This window comes from Aethalodelphis obliquidens, unplaced genomic scaffold (assembly GCF_003676395.1).
Source record: "Aethalodelphis obliquidens isolate GAN/ISIS:26980383/991018 unplaced genomic scaffold, ASM367639v1 scaffold53, whole genome shotgun sequence".
Classification (NCBI taxonomy): Eukaryota; Metazoa; Chordata; class Mammalia; order Artiodactyla; family Delphinidae; genus Aethalodelphis; species Aethalodelphis obliquidens.
In genome coordinates, this window is record NW_020837997.1 from 11285257 (window position 1) to 11304670 (window position 19414).

The window sequence follows — 19414 nt, forward strand, 5'->3', positions numbered from 1 at the left end:
TGGCAGTCCTCATGTTCATTTGGCCTCAGGACCTGTTCGCCTCTCAGAGGTGCCCCTGGCGCGTGCAGACCCTTGGTCCCCGAGAGTCCTTCGCAGAGAGGCAGGAGTTCAGTGGGAAAGGGAGGCCACAGTTCCCTGAGCAAAGGGGCTTCCGTGAGCCTCGGCGTCTCGCTGAACCACAGCAGCCCCGTCCGGGTGTGGGCCCCGCGGCCCTGTGAGGGGGGCCCGGACAGTCTGCACAACTCCGCAGGGGTGGGGGACCCTCTTGGGGGCTGCGGAGCTGCCAGCGCAGCCTGACCTGGTGGGCGCAGCCAGGGTAGGCTTCCGGCCGGAGGAGCCCCCGGCCCTGGGTTTGCAGGAGTATGTGGGTTTGGAGCAGGAGCTCGTTTGGCTCCCCGTTTTGCCATTGGCTGCCACGTTCAGCATCCCTGGGAAGCCATCGTGGATGCCTGAGCCCTCGCCCTCCTCCTCTGAGGCTCACACTCTCTTCCCTCCTTTCGTTCCCCAGCTGGTCAGTGAGAAGGTCGGAGGGGCTGAAGGGACCAAGCTGGACGATGACTTCAAAGAGATGGAGAAGGTAACAGGAGAGGGATGCCTGTCTAACGCTGGCAGTGTTACCAGCCCCCATAGGCCCCGGCCCTGGCACCTGGGGGGAGGCGAGGCCTACCGGAAGGGTCTAGGCGGGTCGCAGGCCTCCCCCCAGCCCAGAGCAGGCAGTGGCGGGGGCACAGCACAGCCAACAGCAAGGAGGCAGGGAGGCGAGGCGGCCCCCAGAAGCAGCGGGCAGTTCTTGCGTGGGCTCTGAGGCGGTTGGGGAACTGGGACCAGGGCAAGGGCTGTCCAGGTGCTCCTGGTTTGGCCTCAGACGCCCTGATGGTTTCAAAACCCTACACGTGGACTCCCTTTACAGAAGGTGGATGTTACCAGCAAGGCCGTGACAGAAGTGTTGGCCAGAACCATCGAGTATCTGCAGCCCAACCCAGGTAGGGCACCAGCCAGCTGCAAGGGGTCTGCCCCCAGCTCCTCGGGTCTCTTGTCAGTCCAGAATCTTCTGGTTACCGGAGCATGAAGAAGCAGTGGGTGGGCCCACAGAACTGAAATGCCCAGGGCTAGGCAGGTTCAGGCATGGCTGGATCCAGGCATCCAAAGGATGTCTTCAGGGTCATGCGTTTCCTTTCTGCTTTATCTGTCAGCTCTCGCTTTTCACGGCAACCCTAGCCTTAAATTATCCTTAGAGCTAATGGTCCCAGCAGAAAAGGGCATCTTTTCCCCCCAGTCAACTCTTTGGACCAATTTGAATCAGGTGCCAGGCCCCAGCCACAAGCCTGTCTTTGGAGCATGAGGTGGGGTCTCCGAGGCTGAGAGGGAGGCAGGGACTTTTCCTGGAGAAAAATCCAAATGTTGGTTCCTGTAGTGAAAGGCAGAGGATGCAGGACAGGCAGCAAAAGCAGCTGTGTCCACCTGAGGCCTTCGCTGAGGACAGACTGGAGCTGGCAGAGGTGCAGGCACGCCCCTCACCTCCCGCCCCCAGTAGAGGTCTGCACTGGGGCACCTGTGCCTGTCCACACCTCTACCTGCCTACCCCGCTTCTCTGGGGGTCTCGAGGAGCTGGCCCCCTCTCCTGCCCACTGCCAGTACTCCTGCACGAGGACCAGAGCAGCGGGGGGACATCTCTTCAGGAGGTTCTTCTCACGCTCTGGTTCCTCAGGCCGAGGGAGCACTTCAGAAATAAACAAGCACCCGGGCAGAGGGGGGCAGCTGGCAGTCTGGTGGCTCCTTAAGAGACCACACCCACCCGGCCCCGCCCTCTTCTAGCCTCGCGGGCCAAGCTGACGATGCTCAACACGGTGTCCAAGATCCGAGGGCAGGTGAAGAACCCTGGCTACCCGCAGTCGGAGGGCCTGCTGGGCGAGTGCATGATCCGCCATGGGAAGGAGCTGGGCGGCGAGTCCAACTTCGGTGAGGCCCTGGGGAGGCTGGAGGCGGGGGCGGGCCTGAGAGCTTGGGGCCAGAGTCTCTGCTGCCAGCAGGCTGGCACTTCCCCGTAGCTTGAGGATCTTCTCCAGGGTGGCTGGTCCCCTGGACGAGGGCTGCCTACAGCATCACGGCCATGCAAAAGCCACCCTCCCGGCCCACGGTGGACCTGGGTGCCTTCCAAGAGGTGGGAGGGCGGCTCGTGAACACCTGTCACCACTGGCCCCCGTGGCTCCGGGTCAGACTTAAGGGTCCCTTGTTTCGTTCTCTGTTCTGGTGTCCAGGTCCTTGGCCGTGGGGTGTGCCTCGGCCGCGCAGGCCAAGGCCTCCTGTGACGGCTTCCTCCGCCACCCCATCCTCTCCCCAGGCGACGCCCTGCTGGATGCCGGGGAGTCCATGAAGCGCCTGGCTGAGGTGAAGGACTCCCTGGACATAGAGGTGAAGCAGAACTTCATCGATCCCCTCCAGAACCTGTGCGACAAGGACCTGAAGGAGATCCAGGTATGCGGGGCCGCTCCAGGCCCACCCTCGCTCCTACCCCCTCCCCCCACACATACAGCCCAGGCCAGGTTTCCCAGCGGGAAGGGCTGCAGGGCATCAGGTGGCCCTCCCCGAGGTCCCAGGCACGCGGTGTGACCCTCGTCCCGGCCCCCAGCACCACCTGAAGAAGCTGGAGGGCCGCCGCCTGGACTTTGACTACAAGAAGAAGCGGCAGGGCAAGATCCCCGATGAGGAGCTGCGCCAGGCCATGGAGAAGTTTGAGGAGTCCAAGGAGGTGGCCGAGACCAGCATGCACAACCTCCTGGAGACTGACGTACGTGTGTAGGCCCTGAGCCCCTCCCCGCGTGCACCCACCACACCGGTCTGCCGGGGACCACTCTGGGGGAGCCCCTGAGACACGAGCCCAGCGGCGGTGCCCACTTCCCAGTGCCAGTGGGCAGCCTGTTCAGGGTGTGAAGGGAAGGAAGGGGGAACAGGAGTCCCACAGGAAGCCACTGGCCCACTGAGGCTTTGGGGTCTCCTCAGGCCCTTCACCCTCCTCCGGCTGCAGCTCAAGGGTCAGGCGGGGGCTGGGCCCACGTCTGGAACAATCTGGGAAGGCTTCCTGCAGGAGGCAGCCAGAGATGGGGGCCAGAAGGAGGGCAGCTCTTCAGCCCTGGCTGGTCCCTTGCAGATCGAGCAGGTGAGCCAGCTCTCCGCCCTGGTGGATGCCCAACTGGACTACCACCGGCAGGCCGTGCAGATCCTGGATGAGCTGGCTGACAAGCTCAAGCGAAGGTGGGCCTGGCCCCCTGGCCTTCCCCGCGGGAGCCCCGGCCCACCCTGCTGGCTGGGAGGCCCGGTGGCTGGGTGCTGCGGCTGCCAGGGCAGCCCTGGGGGACCCGTGGGACGCCCCCGCCCCTGGACAACCCAGCCTCACTGTGACACGTTCCTTCCAGAGCAGCGGGGTTACTTCCTTTTCAGAAAGAATCCCAGGCTGCATGAGTCGGGGCGGGGGTCCCAGGAGGGAGCAGGACCTCATCATGCTCATCCTGGTCCCCAGAGGAGAGGCTTGGGATGTCCTGTGGGGAGAGGGTTTGGCCAGCCCTGCCCCTGGGGAGCCCCTTCCTCTCTTTCCCTGTCTCCAAGGGCCATCTTGCAGTCAGCAGCGTCCAGGGCCTAAGAAGGGAAGCCCCGGTGGGCGGTGGTTCCCTGGTGAGGGGTGGGTATCTGTTGGGCACCAGCTCCCCAGCCGCCACTGCCAAGGAGGCTTCTGGGTGCAGTAGGATCAGGCCTGTAGGCAGCCTTGGAGATATGCCTGGGGGCCCCCCTCTCGCCACCTCCCACGTGCATCCCGAGTCCCGAGGCAGCAGCATAAATAGCTGGGGTTGGAGGCGTTGTTCCCTGACCTCGACACGCGAGGGCTCAACAGGTGCCCTGCAGTCGCTCACAGGCGTCCTTCCACATGCAGGATGCGCGAAGCCTCTTCGCGCCCCAAGCGGGAGTATAAGCCCAAGCCCCGGGAGCCCTTGGACCTCGGAGAGCCTGAGCAGTCCAACGGGGGCTTCCCCTGTGCCACGGCCCCCAAGATCACAGGTAATGGAGGAGAGGGCACCACTCTGCCCCAGGCCCCTTCGGGGGAGCCCCTAGCCCGCCACCCATCCAACCGCAGGGCCAGTTCTCTGCACAAGGAGCCCCAAGGATGGGCACCAGGCCCCACGCCAGCATTCTCAGCCCACCTCTGTTCTTTGCGAGCAGCTTCGTCATCTTTCCGATCTTCCGACAAGCCCACCCGGACCCCCAGCAGCAGGAGCATGCGTGAGTGTCCCCAAGGGGCCCAGGCCCTGCCCCGTGCCCCTGCCTCGGTTTATGATGCCGCCTGCTAATCTGTGCCCCAAGGGTCCTTCTCCACCCCTTCTCTGGTAGAAGTGGAGCTGGGCTTCCCTCTGTTCCAAGTGGTACCCTGAGAGCTATGTGCTTCTGGTCACTATCACCCTGATGCCACTGGGTGTCCCCAGCTCCTCCCAGGAGCGTTTTGGTGACGACTCACAGAGCCCTTTTCCCTCCCCTTGTCACTTGGCTCCTCCTGATAGCAGTGGGGGCCACAGGGGAGAGAGCGGCTCTCCTTGGGGGAAAGCAAGGAGCAGTGAGTAGGCAGGACAAAGGGGTGGGGGGGGGGGGGAGAGGAGGCGACATCCCCCTGCGCCCCCACAGGGGCAGGTGACAGCCTGGACCTCCCCCCGCCCCCAGCGCCCCTGGACCAGCCGAGCTGCAAGGCCCTGTACGACTTTGAGCCTGAGAACGACGGGGAGCTGGGCTTCCATGAGGGCGACATCATCACGCTGACCAATCAGATCGACGAGAACTGGTATGAGGGCATGCTCCACGGCCAGTCTGGCTTCTTCCCCCTCAGCTACGTGGAGGTGCTGGTGCCGCTGCCCCAGTGACCGCGTCTCCATGGTGTGTCGGCCCGCCGCCCCTCCATCCAGATCTCTGCATTCCACGGGCCCCCGCAGCTGGGCAGTGCTCACAGCCTGCGGGGCAGCCCACTCTGGGCCTGATCCAGCCCCAGGGCAGCGGGGCCCCTGTTTACACTAGTGCTCACCCCCGGTGGTGGGGGCTCCCTTCCCCACTCCACGTGGCCGTCTTGGGGGCTGGGCAGTGTTCCTCCTTCCTGCTGCTCACAACTCTGCCCCCCCAGCTCCGCCCGCCCCGCCCCAGGAGGCTCACACTAAGGTGCTCTTAGAAACACTAACTGCTCCCACCCCTCCAGGGACTGGTAACTCAAGGTGGGCCCCCCTTCTCTCTCTCACACACACGCACGCACGCACGCACGCACACGCATCCTCTCCCACCTCCATCCAGCCCTGCCTGGAGACCTGCCCTTAACGGGATAGGACTGAACATCGGTGTGATGGGGTGGTCTGGGCGAGACCCCTGTTTGAGACTCGCCACCCTGCTTTTAAATCCCCCCCGGACACTACCAGCCCCCTCCAGAGCTCCCTAGGCCCCTGAGTGCCTACAGATGCCACCTTCCTGGAAGGGTTTCACCCCTTTCTTCTGGCTGGGGACTTGGGGAAAGACGAGCCTGGGCTTCTCAGGAGCCAGGGCCCCTAAAGACAGGCCATCTCCCCCCTGCAGGGCACTAAGCCCCAAACACCCGTGCCCACCACTGCATCCCAAGCCAAGAACATGGAGCATCTCTGGCACAAGCTGCCAGCGTGCACGTGCGTGTACACACACACACACACACACACACACACACACACACACACACACACACGACCACGGGAGCCCAGCCTACACACATACATGCGACCACGGGAGCCCAGCCTCCACTATGTGGAAGGTCAAGCACAAAGGCTTTGTTAAGTGAATGTTCCCAGACCCCTGGCTGCTGGGACCCTTGGGGGAGTCACGGGCACCACCCTGGTGAGCCAGCCACCATACCCTCTTTGGACAGTGGCCCAGGCCGTCTCCTCCAGACCAAGGTAGGCAGCTGCCCAGACCAGCAGGGCCCCAGCCCTGCACCCACGTCCCCTCTTGCCTAATCCAAAACTTGGCTAAACAGGGGACCCCGGGCCTGGTTCACATTCCCCTCCTCTGGTGACCCGGTAAAGCCCCCAAGGACACCAGGCCCTCCCTGCTCCTCCAAGAGGCCCCTGGTCACCAGTACCTGGAGGAGAGACAGCCATCCCAGCCTAGGGCAGATCAAAATGTAATCCTGATTTTTTTAAGAAAAGTATTAAATGTCTCTTTCTACAGTCTCTTGCCTGGTTGTGGTGCAGGGTGGGCCCTCTCGAAGGGGTCTCCAGCCAGGGTGGGGCCCACATGAGCACCAGCCCACAGAGAGCCTGGGAGGGACGGCTGTCATCCGCCCAGTCGCCAGCACGGCCCCTCCCCATAGCCACGGCTGCATGGACAGCAACCCCTCCTGAATCCGTGAGACACATGCCTAGGCTGTTTCTCCTTTATTATCTGAGCCCCTGCCGTCACACACCTCAGTCACACAGGAACGAAGCAGCACAAAGGCCCTGGGCCCACTCCCCTCAACGCAGAGCCTCGGGGAGCCGCATCTGACCAAAGGCTTCCCTGGTCCTTGGAGGCTGGTGCTCTCAGCTCCCCTGCCTGAGGACGCTGTAAACCTGCTCCAGCACGTGGCACAGGCCCTGGTCCTTGGGCGTCCTGCTGGCTAGGGAGATCTGAAATAAGGAGGCCTGATGCCTCAGGGCTGCAGCCTGCCAGGGGGCTCTCCTAACCCAAGCACGCAGCCGTGTCCCTGAAGCCACACCTCGAGGCCTGGGGACGTCGTCCTTTGGGGGTGAGGTTCCTCCACACTTCCCAAATCCTGCTCTTACACGCGCCCCCCTCGTGTGCCGAGGCCACCCCACCCACCTAGCACCAGTCTGGGAGGTAACCAGTGGCAGCTTTAAGCCCTGGTCACTGTTAAGTGTGAACAAAACAAGCAAACGTGTGAAGCTATTTCTCTGCAAAGCGGAGTGGGTAGTGTCTTCTGAGAACGACTCTAAGGCAGGAAATATGCGGAGCGCCTGCCGACACGTCCCGTTTACCAGCGGTAGGACCAGCGGGCTAGACAAACCCACTCCCAGCACCAGCCGCTCTGCTCGGTTCAGCTTTGCTGCTGCTTAAGATTCAGAACCCCTCCTGCACCTCCATGGGCGCCCCGGGAGAAACAGGGCCCAGAGCAGCGTCTCCAGCTGGGACGTCCCAGGGGTGATGAGGTCTACGGGGCTTTTGCATTTTCATCTGCATGTCGATGGTGATGTCCACCAGCGTCACCACCTCCATGTGATAAAACACGACTTTTCTTTGGTAGCATTCATTTCTGACTGAAGTATTTTTGTATAGGCCCAGGTAAGAACTCACTTCTCTTCAAGCTGCCCACGAATATATTCAGTGGGGGGGGGGGGGTCCCCAGGGCTCCCAGAGATCTTTATAAAAGGAGGGGTTTGCACAGGACTCAGCATGAGTCTTACCTTGAGCTTGTCGAGGTAGGTGTGCTCCTGGTTCCAAGGCTCCTGGAACCTGACGAGGTCAGGGGCGCCCTTGTAGAACTCTACCAGCAGCATCTAAGGAACGGTGGGGCAGGTGAGCCCCTGCGACCGCACTTCCCGGGCCAGGCACTCAGGATACATAAGCGAGTGGGACAGACACTGCTGCCACCCCTCGGGGGGCCTCTAGTCTAATGCAGTGTGGCATGTAGACGTTACCCAGGTCCTGAAGAAATTAGGGGCTTGGCAGGAGGGCCCCCTGGAGGGGGAGACAACTTCTGCAGAAGCAGCAGGCACACTGAATGTGATTCTTTATACCTGCCCCGGTCCTGACATGGCTCCACGGTTTAGCCTTAGCCAGAGCAGTAACATCAGTGAAGTCACAGGTGTGACGAACTAGCTCCGTTTGTTTACGTGCCTGCTCGCTATTCGTCCGAGTAACACCTGAGGTTCTCACGTGTCCCCACTTGGAGAATCCCTGGCAGCTGCGGAGGCCCAAGGTGGGAGCGTCCCTAGCATGTTCCAGAACAGCCAGGAGGGCGAGGGGGAGAGGTAGGAGGGGCTGAGGCAAGGATCTGGGACTTGATCCTAAGAGCCCGTGATTTTCAGAAGCGGAAGAGGAGCCTGACTGGGCCCTGATGTGGCCCGTTCAGCCAGCGCTTCCCAAGTCCTACAGTGTCATGTCCATCCAGCTGGGCGCCCTCATCTCCCACCTGCTCCTCCCAGGGCACCCACCCCACCCCCACCCACCTCACGCGGCAGTGAACTCACCATCTCATGAAGGACGTCATTAGTCAGGAAGCCATCCTGGACGTAGGCCATTTCCACGTCCATGGGGATGCCATAGTCACTGGGCCTTTGCTGGCAGAGACACATGGCAGTCACCACTAGCTACCCCCAACCCGGCCCCCCTCCAAGATGGCAGAGCACAGCAGGAAGTGCCCAGGGCTGGGAGTCAGAGAATTGATACTGCAGGCCTGGCTCCGCACTCAGATCAGATCCAGAGCCGCGCGAGACCTTAAAGGAACCCAGCAATGCGACCAGGGAGGCAGGGTGGCACCCACCCCACCACACACACAGGAGTGGCCATGGCTCCGGAATTCCTTTCTAAAGCTGATTTCTGACCCCGAGATGGACTTGGGGAATGAAACCAGACAGGGCTCAGGAAGGAGGCTACCTTGGTGCAAAAGCAGCATGCTACAGGTAGAGCACCCACCTTTTCAACAGTCCTCACACCCACAGCCTCAGAGCAATGATTATGTTCCCATTTCACAGATGAGAGCAGACCCCAGCTCCCCAGATGAGCCCGGAACCAGAGTACTGGCTTCCTGCGGCTAACAAGGCCTCCTGACCCCTCCCACACCCACACAGGGCCCCGCCCACGCCTCCCAGCCCTAGGCCTCCCCCCAGCAGCCCCGCCTACCTCAGGGGGCGGCATCACCCAGAAGGGCGAGATCTTGGACTCTGGGCCCGGGTTACCAGAGTAGTAAGGGGCTGGGGGAGGAGAGAGAGAGAAGGGGCTGGGCATGGAGGCGCGGTGGCCCTCTGGGGCCCCACGCCCGCCCCTTCCCGGGACTCACAGCAGAGCAGGGCGAGGCAGGGCTGGAAGCCATTGCTGGAGCCCTGCAGCCGCAGCTGGTAGTCCATCTGTGCGTCGATGTCCTGCAGCGACGGCAGGGCCGGGCTGTACGGGTGGCTATGGTACCAGCCTACCAGGGACAGGCCCCGCAGGAGCAGGCTCTGGTAAATCTAGGGGCAGAGACGCACGGGGCCGGGGGCTGTAGCAGCCCTAGTGCGCTCACGTGCCTGGCACCCATCCAGCCCCACGCGGCCAGCATTTAATGAGCGCCTGCTGTGTACCAGGCCTGAGGGCACAGCAGTGACGCAGACACACCCTGCTCCACCCTCAGCGAGTCCAGTGAGGGGGTGGGGGACAGTCAACAAATAACGTTAAAAAGTTGCTGCTACATTTCCTGGCGGTCCAGTGGTTAGGACTCCACGCTTTCACTGCCCGGGGCCTGGTGTTCAATCCCTGGTCGGGGAACTAAGATCCCGCAAGTCAAGTGGTGCGACCTCCCCCAAAAAAACAAAGATGCTCCTCACATAAATCTAAGATAAAAGGTTATTTTGCTCACTGCTGTATCCTCAGCTCAAGGAACAATTCCCGGCACATAGTAGGCGCTCAATCAATAGTTAAACCAAGAGATAGGGTAAAGAGAAAGGAAGAAGTGGGCGGAGAGACATGTGCGCGCCCAGTCCACACGCATTCTGTGCCCTGTGACAAGGTGCGTGTGGAGCGCAGGCGCGTACTAAGCACCCTATGAAAACATTAAGGACGGCAGCTAATACTTATCGGGCCTTTACCAGGTGCCAGACAGGCTCAGAGGGGAAGGGGCCGGCGGCGGCGTCTGTACAGAAGGAAGTATGAGGGTGGGGGTCACAGGTGAGGGGACCGGAGGTCACACACACCCATTTGCACCCTTGCTGAGTGGCGACACGGTGCTAGGCGCCAAGACGCGGTAGCCAGGACAGCTGTGTCCACGCCAGCCCTCCCCAGAACGCCGAGTCACCGTGCGCCCCCTCACCTCCTCTTCCATGGCGGCCGCGGTATCCGCGTCCCCCAGCCGGCTCCGACAGGGGAAGGCTCTCAGCACCGTGAGCACTGCACGGAGGCGGGAGAAGGCGTGGACATCGACCCCAGCCCCAAACACCCCCCTGCCCACAGGCCCCAAATACCCACTCTGACTGTTGATGTCCCAGCGGCCGCCCAGGTACCCCACGACCTGGCTGCGGGTCAGGTGGCTGTGGAAGTCCTGGGGAGGGGAGGGACAATGGAAGACCCGCTCAGACTGCGCACCGCCGCCCCAAGGCCGTCCTGAGGGCCAGGGCCCTTGCGTTGTGACGGGGTCAGCCCATCCACCTCCTTCTTCATTCAGACATTGATTGAGTGCCTACTGTTCACCGGTAGTGAACAGAGCAGACAAGGTCTCTGCTCTCATGGAGCCGACCTTCCAGGGATCCTCTGGTGGGGGGTGGGGTGGGGGGACACCCCCTGCCCAGGCCTGAGAGCCCCTGACCCCTAAGGGGCAAAGTAGGAGCTGGGCACACACCAGCAGGAACAGCACGTTGCTAGAGATGGCCACGTTGAACGGCTGGAACTTGTTGATAGCTGCGAAGGATGTTACTTCCACCAGGGTGTGCGGGTTCCTGAAGGAGCCAGGAGGGTTCCACAGCCTCAGGAACCCCCAGGCCCTTTCCTCACCCCCACGCTGGCTCCCCAGCTGCCCACATCCAGCTCGGACCTGAGGCCTTGTCTCCACCCTACCCCTGCCTTTGTTCCCCATACACCGGCAAGAGCTCACACCGATGGGGGTGAGGGTCCCGGCAGGCATGGGGTATATCTGACCTGGCAGAGTCTCGACTACCCAGCATGCAGTAGCGCACAGGCACCCGGATCTTGTTTTCCACCCTTTTCCCTGGGGGCGTGGCCTCTGCGGGGTTGGGGGGTAAGAGAAAAAAAAAAGGCAGCGTCAGTTCCTTCCCCAGCTAGAAAGTGGAAAATGAAGACCAGGCAGCCGGAGAAAGAAAAAAACAAAAAACAAAAAAAACCACTCCAGGGGCAGCCTTAAAAATCAGGCAGATGGACTGGGAAATCAGGCGGCAGGTTAACAAATCAGGCAGAAGAGATTTAAAAACTCAGATGAAGGGCTCAGGAAGTCAGGTGAGGACCAGGCAACGGGTCAAAGAAATCAGGCGGCAGGGCTAGAAATCAGGCAACAGGGCAAAGAAATCCTACGGGGGAGCAAGGAAATCAGGCGGCATGGTGAAGAAATCCGGCAGCAGATAAAGAAACTGGGCAGTGGGACCAAGAAATGTAGTATTAGAGCTTAAAGAAGTCAGGCAGTGAGAGTGAAATTAGGCAACGGGGGCTGGGAAGTCAGCCAGGCATCTTGGGGGCTCTAAGGAAAAGAAAGGCCAGACTTGCCCCCAGCCTCCTCCCCCACCTGAGTTCCGTCGGCCTCCTGCCCTTCCTCCTCCCCTCCTCCCCCCACCTCTCACCAGGGTGGACAGGCTCCGAGGGGCCCTTCACCGGTGGTCTCCGACTCTTGTCCTCCGCTGAGGCTCCTGTCAGAACCTCCTCCTCCTCTTCCTCCATCATTAGCTCCTCCTCCTCTCCTTCGCTGGCCGGGCTCTGGCGGGGTCGGGGTTGGGGGGACAGCGACGGGACTTTCAGCTGGCTGCTCCCTACCCTCCCGGCAAGTTCCACAGAGACCTCTGGCTGGCCTGAGCCTTCGGTTCCTGTCGTTGCCCCAGGTGCCCACTACAGGGAGGGAGTGAGCAGAAACAATCTAGGCTGTGGACTAGCCTCGCAAGTTCGAATCCCGCCTCTGCCTATTACAAACAGACTTCGGGCTCTAGTCTCCTCATCTGTTAAACGGCACAATGACCTCCAGCCCCACAGGCGTGGCGTAAGGGTGAAATGAGAATGCGTGCAAAGCATTTAGCATATGCCCTGTTGCTCCATTCATCCAGCAAGCAAGCCAGCACTTTGCATGGATTATTTTACCAGATTCTCTCAATAACCTCTCCCCCTGCTCTCTCAAGAAACCTTGCCGAGGTGACCTCTCTGTGTCCAAACACAATGGTCACATCTCAGTCTCTGTCCCCCTGCCCCCCTCTTGGCAGCGTCTGCCCGGGTCTGTTCCTCTCCTCCCAGAAACTCCTCAGGGAGCCCCCCACTCACCTGGCTTCCCTCCCACCTCTCCTGGACCCCATTATTCTCCCCCATCTCACTCGCTGGCCCAGGGCTGGGTCCTCGGGCCTCTTTCCTTCCCCACCCACATCCCTCCTGGGTGGCCTCCAACCCCCTCTACCCCCTGAACAACTGCCCACAGTCCTGACTCCAGCCTGGGGCTCTCCTGAGCTCCTGACTTGGGGTCCAGCTGCTCCTTGACATCTCCTCGTGGGGGGTTCACACTCAACATGGCCACCCTGCCCCAACCATCCCCCCAAACCTGCTCCTCCCCACATCTCTGATGAGGGCAATCCTGTCTACCCACTTGCTCAGAACAAAACATCTCCTAACACCAACATCAGATCCATCAGCACAACCCATCAGATCCACTTGCAGAATTAACCAGAACTTGCCCACTTCCTCCCCCTTCAATGGCTGTCCTGGTCCACCCCATCATCAGCCACCTGGATCTGTACAATCACCTGCACCCCGATTCCCCGGCTCCTACTCTCACGCCCTGGCCCCAGTCTGTCCTCCCTACACCCTACAGCAGCCAGCAGAGGGCGGCCGTGAGCACCTGAGTCAGGTCCCGCCCCCTCCTCTGCCCACAGCCCTCCAGGGCTCCCACCTCCCTCAGGGTAAAAGCCCAAGTCCACCCCGCAGCCCATGATGTCCTGCACGACTTGCCCCTGTCCTCCCCCCGCCGGCCCTGGTCCTCACCTCCTCCCTCTCTGCCCCTTGCTCACTCTGCTCCAGACACACTGGAGCCTCACTGTTCCTCAAAAACACCAGCCACAGTCTAGCCTCAAGGCCTTTGCATGTGCTGTTTTCCAGAAAGCCTTATGGCTCCCTCCCTCCCCTCCTTCAGTTCACTGATCAAATGTCACCTTCTCAGTGAGGCCTTCCCTGACCACCCTAACCCTCCCACCACTCCCATCCCCTGTCCCTGCTTACTTCTGCCAACGTACAGTAAGGTGGACTTATTTGTTTCTCTCTCCATGAAGGCAGAGATTTTTTCTCATTTTGATCTGTTTTATCTCCAGCACCTAGAAGAGGGCCTGGCACACAGGTGGCATTTACTAAATACTTGCTGAATGAATAGCCCTATGGCATGCTGTGAAAGTTAGTTTTAAAAGTCAACTTGGCTAGGATATAGTACCCAGTTATTTAATCAAACACTAGTCGAGGTGTTGCTTTGAAGGCATTGGGTAGATGTGGTTCACATCTACAATAAGGTGACTTTCAATAAAGAAGATTACCCTTGATAATGTCAGTAGGCCTCATCCAATCAGTTTAAAGGCCTTAAGAGCAAAAACTAAGGTTTCCTGGAAAACAAGGAATTCTACCTCAAGACTGCAGCATCAACTCTTGCCTGAGTTTCCAGCCTGCCAGTGGCCCTAAAGATTTGCCAACCAGGTGTGTGTGTGTAATACACCTGGGTACCGTTATCATCTCTATTTTACATATGAAAAAGACTAGGAACCCAGAGAGGGTCCTTGGCCAAGTTCAACCCAGCTGGTGAACATTCAAAGAATATCTATTACTATCATGGCATTCAAGACCCTCCCAGATCTGGTCCCTGCTGATGTCTCCAGGCCCTTCAGCTACCAAGGCATCTGAATGTCCAGCTGCATCAGCTAATAATGGTTCCCTAAGCAGCATGTGTTGCTTCATGCCTACAAGGCTTTGCATATGCTATCCCTTCCTCTGGAAAACTCTTCCATTCACCTTTCTCTGACCAACTCCTGTTCATCCTTCAAGGCCCCAGCTCCAACATCCTCTCTCTGGGTACTCCTTATCCAACAGTGAGTCAGGGAGGCTGAAGGACGCACCTCATCGGCGGCAGCTGCAGGTATATGGAGCTGGTTTCGCCGGAGCCAGGCAGCCTTGTACTTGTCCAGTTTCTGGCCCTTGTACTTGACAGAGGCCCAGCCACAGCCAGACTTCTTGGCTGGGTTCACCAGCTTCTTGCAATGGGTGGCCCAGGCGCTGGGTGAGTTGAACACCTGGCCCGTTTCCTGCCACACAATCCTCCCATCGGGCTGCAGGTCTCCCACGAACTTCTTCCCCTGCAGTGACAGTGGGCTGGCTGGGCCCAAGAGCTGGTACCCATCAAGACCCCTCCTCTGGGAAGTCCTCCCTGACCCCATGCCGCTTCCCAGGGTTTGGTAACCACTTCCTGCTTCCTTCCAGGAAGGCTTCCAGCTTAGGTACCATCCCGATCAGCCTGGATTGGAACTGTCCAGTTATATGACTGTACCCCCTCCCTTCACTGGACTGTGAGCCCCAAAGGGCAGGAACAGGGTCTGTCTTGATCTCTGCTGTGTCCCTAACACCCAACACAGCCTGGCACACAGCAGGTGTTCAATTCACAAATTGCTCCCACTCACAAAGAGCACAACAACAGTAACAATAATAGTAATAATAGCAAACACTTATAAAAAGCACTTACTGTGTAGCAGGCATACTGCTGAGCACTGTATTCATTGAATCCTCACGCAACCCCATGGGAGGAAAGAAAATCCCATTCTACAGATGGGAAAACTGGTATACGGAGAGGTTGAATGAGGTCACACAGTCAGGAAGGCACTAGTGTCCTCTCTGAGTGGAGTATTTGGTAAACAATGTTCTCCCGCCCAGAAGGGCTCGTGCTGGGTCAGGATGCTCCGTACCTCAGTTTCCCCTCCCCACACCGGGGCTCGGCCTGCGGCAAGAAAGCACACTGGACTCCGGTTTCCCCTTTTGCACCAGCTAGGATGGGATGCGGCTAGGGGGTGCTCACCAGATAGTAGATGGACAACACCCCGGCGCCGGGCTCCAGCAGCGCGTCTTTGAGGAGCACCCGCAGCGTGACCGCGCGCCTGGTGAGCGCGCCCCCCGGGCCACCGCAGCTCCCTGGCCCGGCCCCGCCGCCACCGCCGCCGCCTCCGCCGCCGCTGCGCGCGCCACCCGATGCCCCCGGCCGCTCAGAGTCCTCGGCCTCCGCCTCGTCCTCGTCCGGCGCCTCCTCGCCCGCGCCGCCCGCGGGGGACAGCGGCTCTGGAGCTGCGGGCAGCAACAGGCTGCAGCGGGGCCTCGCACCCCGAGCTGGTCCAGCCACCCCACCCAGCGCCTTGCCGGCCCCCCGCCAGGCCCGCCGTACCTGCCATGGCCGCTCAGCCACACGCCCAGCGCGCCTCTGGTGCTTTCTTCCCGGCACGTGACGCGGCTCTGCCCCGAGCGGGAAGCGCCCCACCCATTGGCCGCCGCCGGTGGGCGGGTCAGCAGGAGCGAGCGGGGAAAGTCAGGCCTCCGGCTTGCACACGCTGGAGAAAGAGGCGGCGGCTCAATCCTCCGGGACCATTCGGAAAACTGAGGCCTGAGGCCACCTTCCATGGGAGGGGGCTGGTAGCCGAGAGTTCAGGGTACCATTGGGGAAACTAAGGCCGGGGACTTACGGTTTCGGAGAACCAATGACTCCACCCGAGGCCATAGCCTACAGGATTGAGGCCTGGGGCTGGGGGACAAGGGTGGCTCAGCCCACTACGTCGACCGAGGAAATTGAGGTCCGCGGCCACTCCTATTGAGGGACACACAGGCCTCGGCTGTTGGGACCGAGGAGACACTGAGGTCCGGGAGAATGAGCCACACTGCCCTGGGGCTACGGGATAGAATGGGGAAGCAGCCCCGCGCCGCGACTGTAGATCGCCCAAGCCGGGCGGCAGTCTCTAAAGGGTTAACTTCCACCCTTCCCGGCGGCCCTCGACTGATTCCATGATTGGATCACAGCAGAGCCAGCCAACCAATTAAAACTGGGTCATTTCATCTTCAGCCAATAGACGGTAGAGGCTGGATTCCTTCCAGCCAATCAGTGTTAAACTGCTCCTCCTCTAGCAGTCAGCAGGAGACTCCGGCCTCACGCATCCAATCAGTTGTAGGGTCTTGTCCTCAGCTAGCCAATCAGCTCGCGGGTCAAAGCTGGCTCGTGGCCTCCACCCCCCACCCAACGCTAGCGCTTCGTGCATGTGGGCTGAGCCCAGCTAGTGCGCCGCACAGCTGCAGCCCTTTCTTTTCTCGGTGGCCGCCGTCCCGGGACCTCCGCTCCGAGGCGCAGGGCCACCTCCCAGCGCTGGGACTCACCAGCCCCTCGCAGGGCTTAAAGCCCGGGGTGGGGGCTCCGTTAAGCTGCAGGGCACCTTTGGCTGGGCTCAGCCGCATATGGGTGTACCCGACCCGGGTTTGGAAGAGGGGACAGGCTGTTAGGGGCGGGGGTGTCCAGCCAGGATGATCTGGAATCAGACTGGACCTGGCTCCAAATCCTGCGGCACCACTTCCCAGCTCTGTGACTTTGGCCAAGTGTCTCCACCTCCCTGTTGCCTCCTGGGGATAATAATTCCTACTTCAGAGTTGTTAAAGACCAGGGCTTGACAAAGAGTAAGAGCTAGGCAATGTGAATGATTATTATTACTCATGATGAAATAAAAGTTGTATTTTAAGGCAGGACAAGAAAAAGTAAACAAAATTCTCTGTTTGTTTGGACATCCTTCCTCCCTCTCTCCCCAATCTGCATTACACATTAACCAGTGATCCTCAAACATGGGAAGATGGGAATGCCTACTCAACAGTAAATGTAACTTCTTAAAAGAATAGTGTTCTTTCCCAGCTCTGTAGGGGATCAGGATGATTTGCTCCTCCTTTTTTTTTTTTTTTTTTTTGCGGTACGCGGGCCTCTCACTGTTGTGGTCTCTCCCGTTGCGGAGCACAGGCTGCGGATGCGCAGGCTCAGCGGCCATGGCCCGCGGGCCCAGCCGCTCCGCGGCATGTGGGATCTTCCCGGACCGGGGCACGAACCCGTGTCCCCTGCATCGGCAGGCGGACTCTCAACCACTGCGCCACCAGAGAAGCCCGCTCCTCCCTTTTTACGGGCTTACCTGGACTATCTATCCTTGGTGAACTTTATGTAGAATATCAGTATCATTTCGATGTATGATCCTTTGTCTCAAGGCGGTCCAGTGGTTAAGACTCCATGCTTCCACCGCAGAGAGGGCGCGTTTGCACCCTGGTTGGGGAACTAAAGATCCCGCATGCCCCGTGGTGCAGCGTAAATAAACAAACAAACAAACAAATAAATAAATAAAATGTATATGTGCCTTCGGCTTCTAACAGGCAGAACAGCTCTCAGCACTTTCTGAGAATCTGCTTCCTCTGTTATAATCCTCAGTTTGGCTCAAGTAAAATTCCCTTTTTTCTTCTTCTTAACTTGATAGTTAAATTTCATTGACACTCACTTTGTGTCCAGTCCAAACCTCCTTTTGGAGTCATCTCACCACCCACCCAGGAGCTAGCCATCAACTATGCATCCCCCAGCCCCTTAGACTCAGCAGAGCTCAAACTGGCCTGTTTATTCCCACATAACCTTGCCTACTTTCTCTTTGGCTCTCTTATAAAACCCAGGGCTGGATCTCGAGCCTCTCCCATCTGGATCATTTCCTAGGGACTCAGGCCTCCACACTCACCCACACCCTGTCCATCTCTCACCCTGGCTGGCCCCAGAGAGATCTTTATAAAATACAACTATGACCACCTCCCTCCCCATTGCCTTTGATAAATAAAATTAAAACTAACTGCTGTGTGGACTTCCCTGGTGGTGCAGCGGTTAAGAATCCACCGGCCAGTGCAGGGGGCATAGGTCCGAGCCCTGAGCCTAGAAGATCCCACATGCCGCGGAGCAACTAGGTCCGTGTGCCACGACTACTGAGTTTGCGCTCTGGAGCCCACAAGGCATAACTACTGAGCCTGTGCTCCTAGAGCTCGTGCTCTGAAACAAGAGAAGCCACCTCAATGAGAAGCCCGGGCACAGAAAGGAAGAGTAGCCCCTGCTCGCCGCAAGTAGAGAAAGCCCGTGCGCAGCAACAAAGACCCAACGCAGCCAAAAATAAATAAATAAATATATTTTTTAAAAAAAAACAAAAAAAACCTAACTGCTGTGACCTTATTAACCATTTACAGCACCCCTATATGGCAGATAGTATAATCAACATTACCAGACAGTTCAGCAGATGAAGAGGTTGCCCAGACTACACAGTTCTTGAGCAGATTCCAAAGGCTATTCTTTGCTATGCGTATAAAGTCCAGGCAGCCTTATAACTACGAAAGAAATTGAATTTGTAATTTTAAAAGTCCCCAGAAAGGAACTAGGTACCTTCAAGATGCATAAATTCTTTAGCTACACGTTAATTTCTGTAGCAGGCCTGGCAAGTATTTGAAGTCAAAACCCTATGTGTTTTAAAAAAATGTTTTTTACCCTATGTGTTTAAAAAAATATTTTTTACCATGCTAATAAAAGTATTCATTTGCTTGGGAGAAAAAAAAAAAATTCCCAAAAAAGAAATCTCCAGGCCCAGATGGAGAATTCTATGAAGGTTCAAAGACAAATTAATACCATTTTACATATTCTCTTCCAGAAAATTGAAGAGGGAATATTTCCCAATTCATTTTTTTTAAAGATCTTTTTGATGTGGACTATTTTTCAAGTCTTTATTGAATTTGTTACAATATTGCTTCAGTTTTATGTTTTGTTTTTTTGGCCGCGAGGCATATGGGATCTTAGCTCCCTGACCAAGGATCGAACCTGCATCCCCTGCATTAGAAGGCAAAGTCTTAACCACTGGACCACCGGGGAAGTCTCCCCAAGTCATTTTATGAAGCTAGCATCTCCCTGACACCAAAACCAGATAAGAAGAGTACAAAGAAAACTACAGGATATACCTCATGAATCCAAACACAAAAATCCTTACCAAAATATTAATAAATAGAATTCAGCGACACATAAAAAGAATTATATACATCATGACCAAGTGAAGTTTATTCCAGGGGTGCAAGGCTGGTTCAGTATGCCAAATTCAGTCAGTGTTTTCCACCATATTTAAGAGACTGTGGTGGGTGGAATAATGGTTCCCTGAAGGTGTCCATGTCTGAATCCCCAGAGCCTGTGAATATTTAGGTTACATGGCAAAGGGGATTTAAGGTTGCAGATGGAAGTTCAGTTGCTAATCAGCTGACTTTAAAATAAAGAGATGATCCTGGGACTTCCCTGGTGGTCCAGTGGGTAGGGCTCCACACTCCCAATGCAGGGGGCCCGGGGTTCAATCCCTGGTCAGGGAACTGTATCCCGCATGCATGCCGCAACTAAGAAGCCCGCCCGCCACAACAAAAGATCCCACGTGCCGCAACA

The 19414-nt window shown here is 58.3% G+C and overlaps 2 protein-coding genes across 16 annotated transcripts in view; one reads left to right on the forward strand and one right to left on the reverse strand.

The window, feature by feature from the left end:
• SH3GL1 (SH3 domain containing GRB2 like 1, endophilin A2) overlaps positions 1–6221 on the forward strand; it is a 32282-nt gene extending 26061 nt beyond the window's left edge. For 2 of the 4 annotated variants that reach the window (XM_027085445.1, XM_027085447.1), the window contains 9 exons: positions 509–577; positions 911–983; positions 1816–1959; positions 2342–2475; positions 2630–2788; positions 3086–3252; positions 3926–4050; positions 4213–4272; positions 4705–6221. In XM_027085445.1, the coding sequence (XP_026941246.1) occupies positions 509–577; positions 911–983; positions 1816–1959; positions 2342–2475; positions 2630–2788; positions 3086–3252; positions 3926–4050; positions 4213–4272; positions 4705–4901 (1128 nt within the window). In that variant the 3' untranslated portion in view covers positions 4902–6221. The remainder of the gene's footprint in view (positions 1–508; positions 578–910; positions 984–1815; positions 1960–2341; positions 2476–2629; positions 2789–3085; positions 3253–3925; positions 4051–4212; positions 4273–4704) is intronic. The other 2 variants (XM_027085446.1, XM_027085448.1) reach the window with 2 other exon arrangements.
• A 185-nt stretch (positions 6222–6406) lies between these two features.
• On the reverse strand, positions 6407–15869 carry MPND (MPN domain containing). 12 transcript variants are annotated; one of them, XM_027085439.1, is made up of 14 exons: positions 15639–15856; positions 15344–15506; positions 14984–15246; positions 14034–14270; positions 11526–11658; positions 10873–10957; positions 10577–10673; positions 10207–10279; positions 10052–10128; positions 9047–9215; positions 8890–8960; positions 8238–8327; positions 7452–7544; positions 6407–6656 (listed from the first exon to the last, which is right to left on the reverse strand). In XM_027085439.1, exons 2-14 carry the CDS (start codon positions 15348–15350, stop codon positions 6570–6572), a joined length of 1482 nt encoding a protein of 493 aa, XP_026941240.1. In that variant the 5' UTR covers positions 15351–15506; positions 15639–15856; the 3' UTR covers positions 6407–6569. The 12 variants fall into 12 exon arrangements, 11 of the variants coding, with proteins under 11 accessions (XP_026941240.1, XP_026941236.1, XP_026941237.1 ...); XM_027085435.1 differs by having other exon boundaries at positions 14034–14303; positions 14984–15263; positions 15344–15861; XM_027085436.1 differs by having other exon boundaries at positions 14984–15263; positions 15344–15860.
• Positions 15870–19414: the final 3545 nt, after the last annotated feature.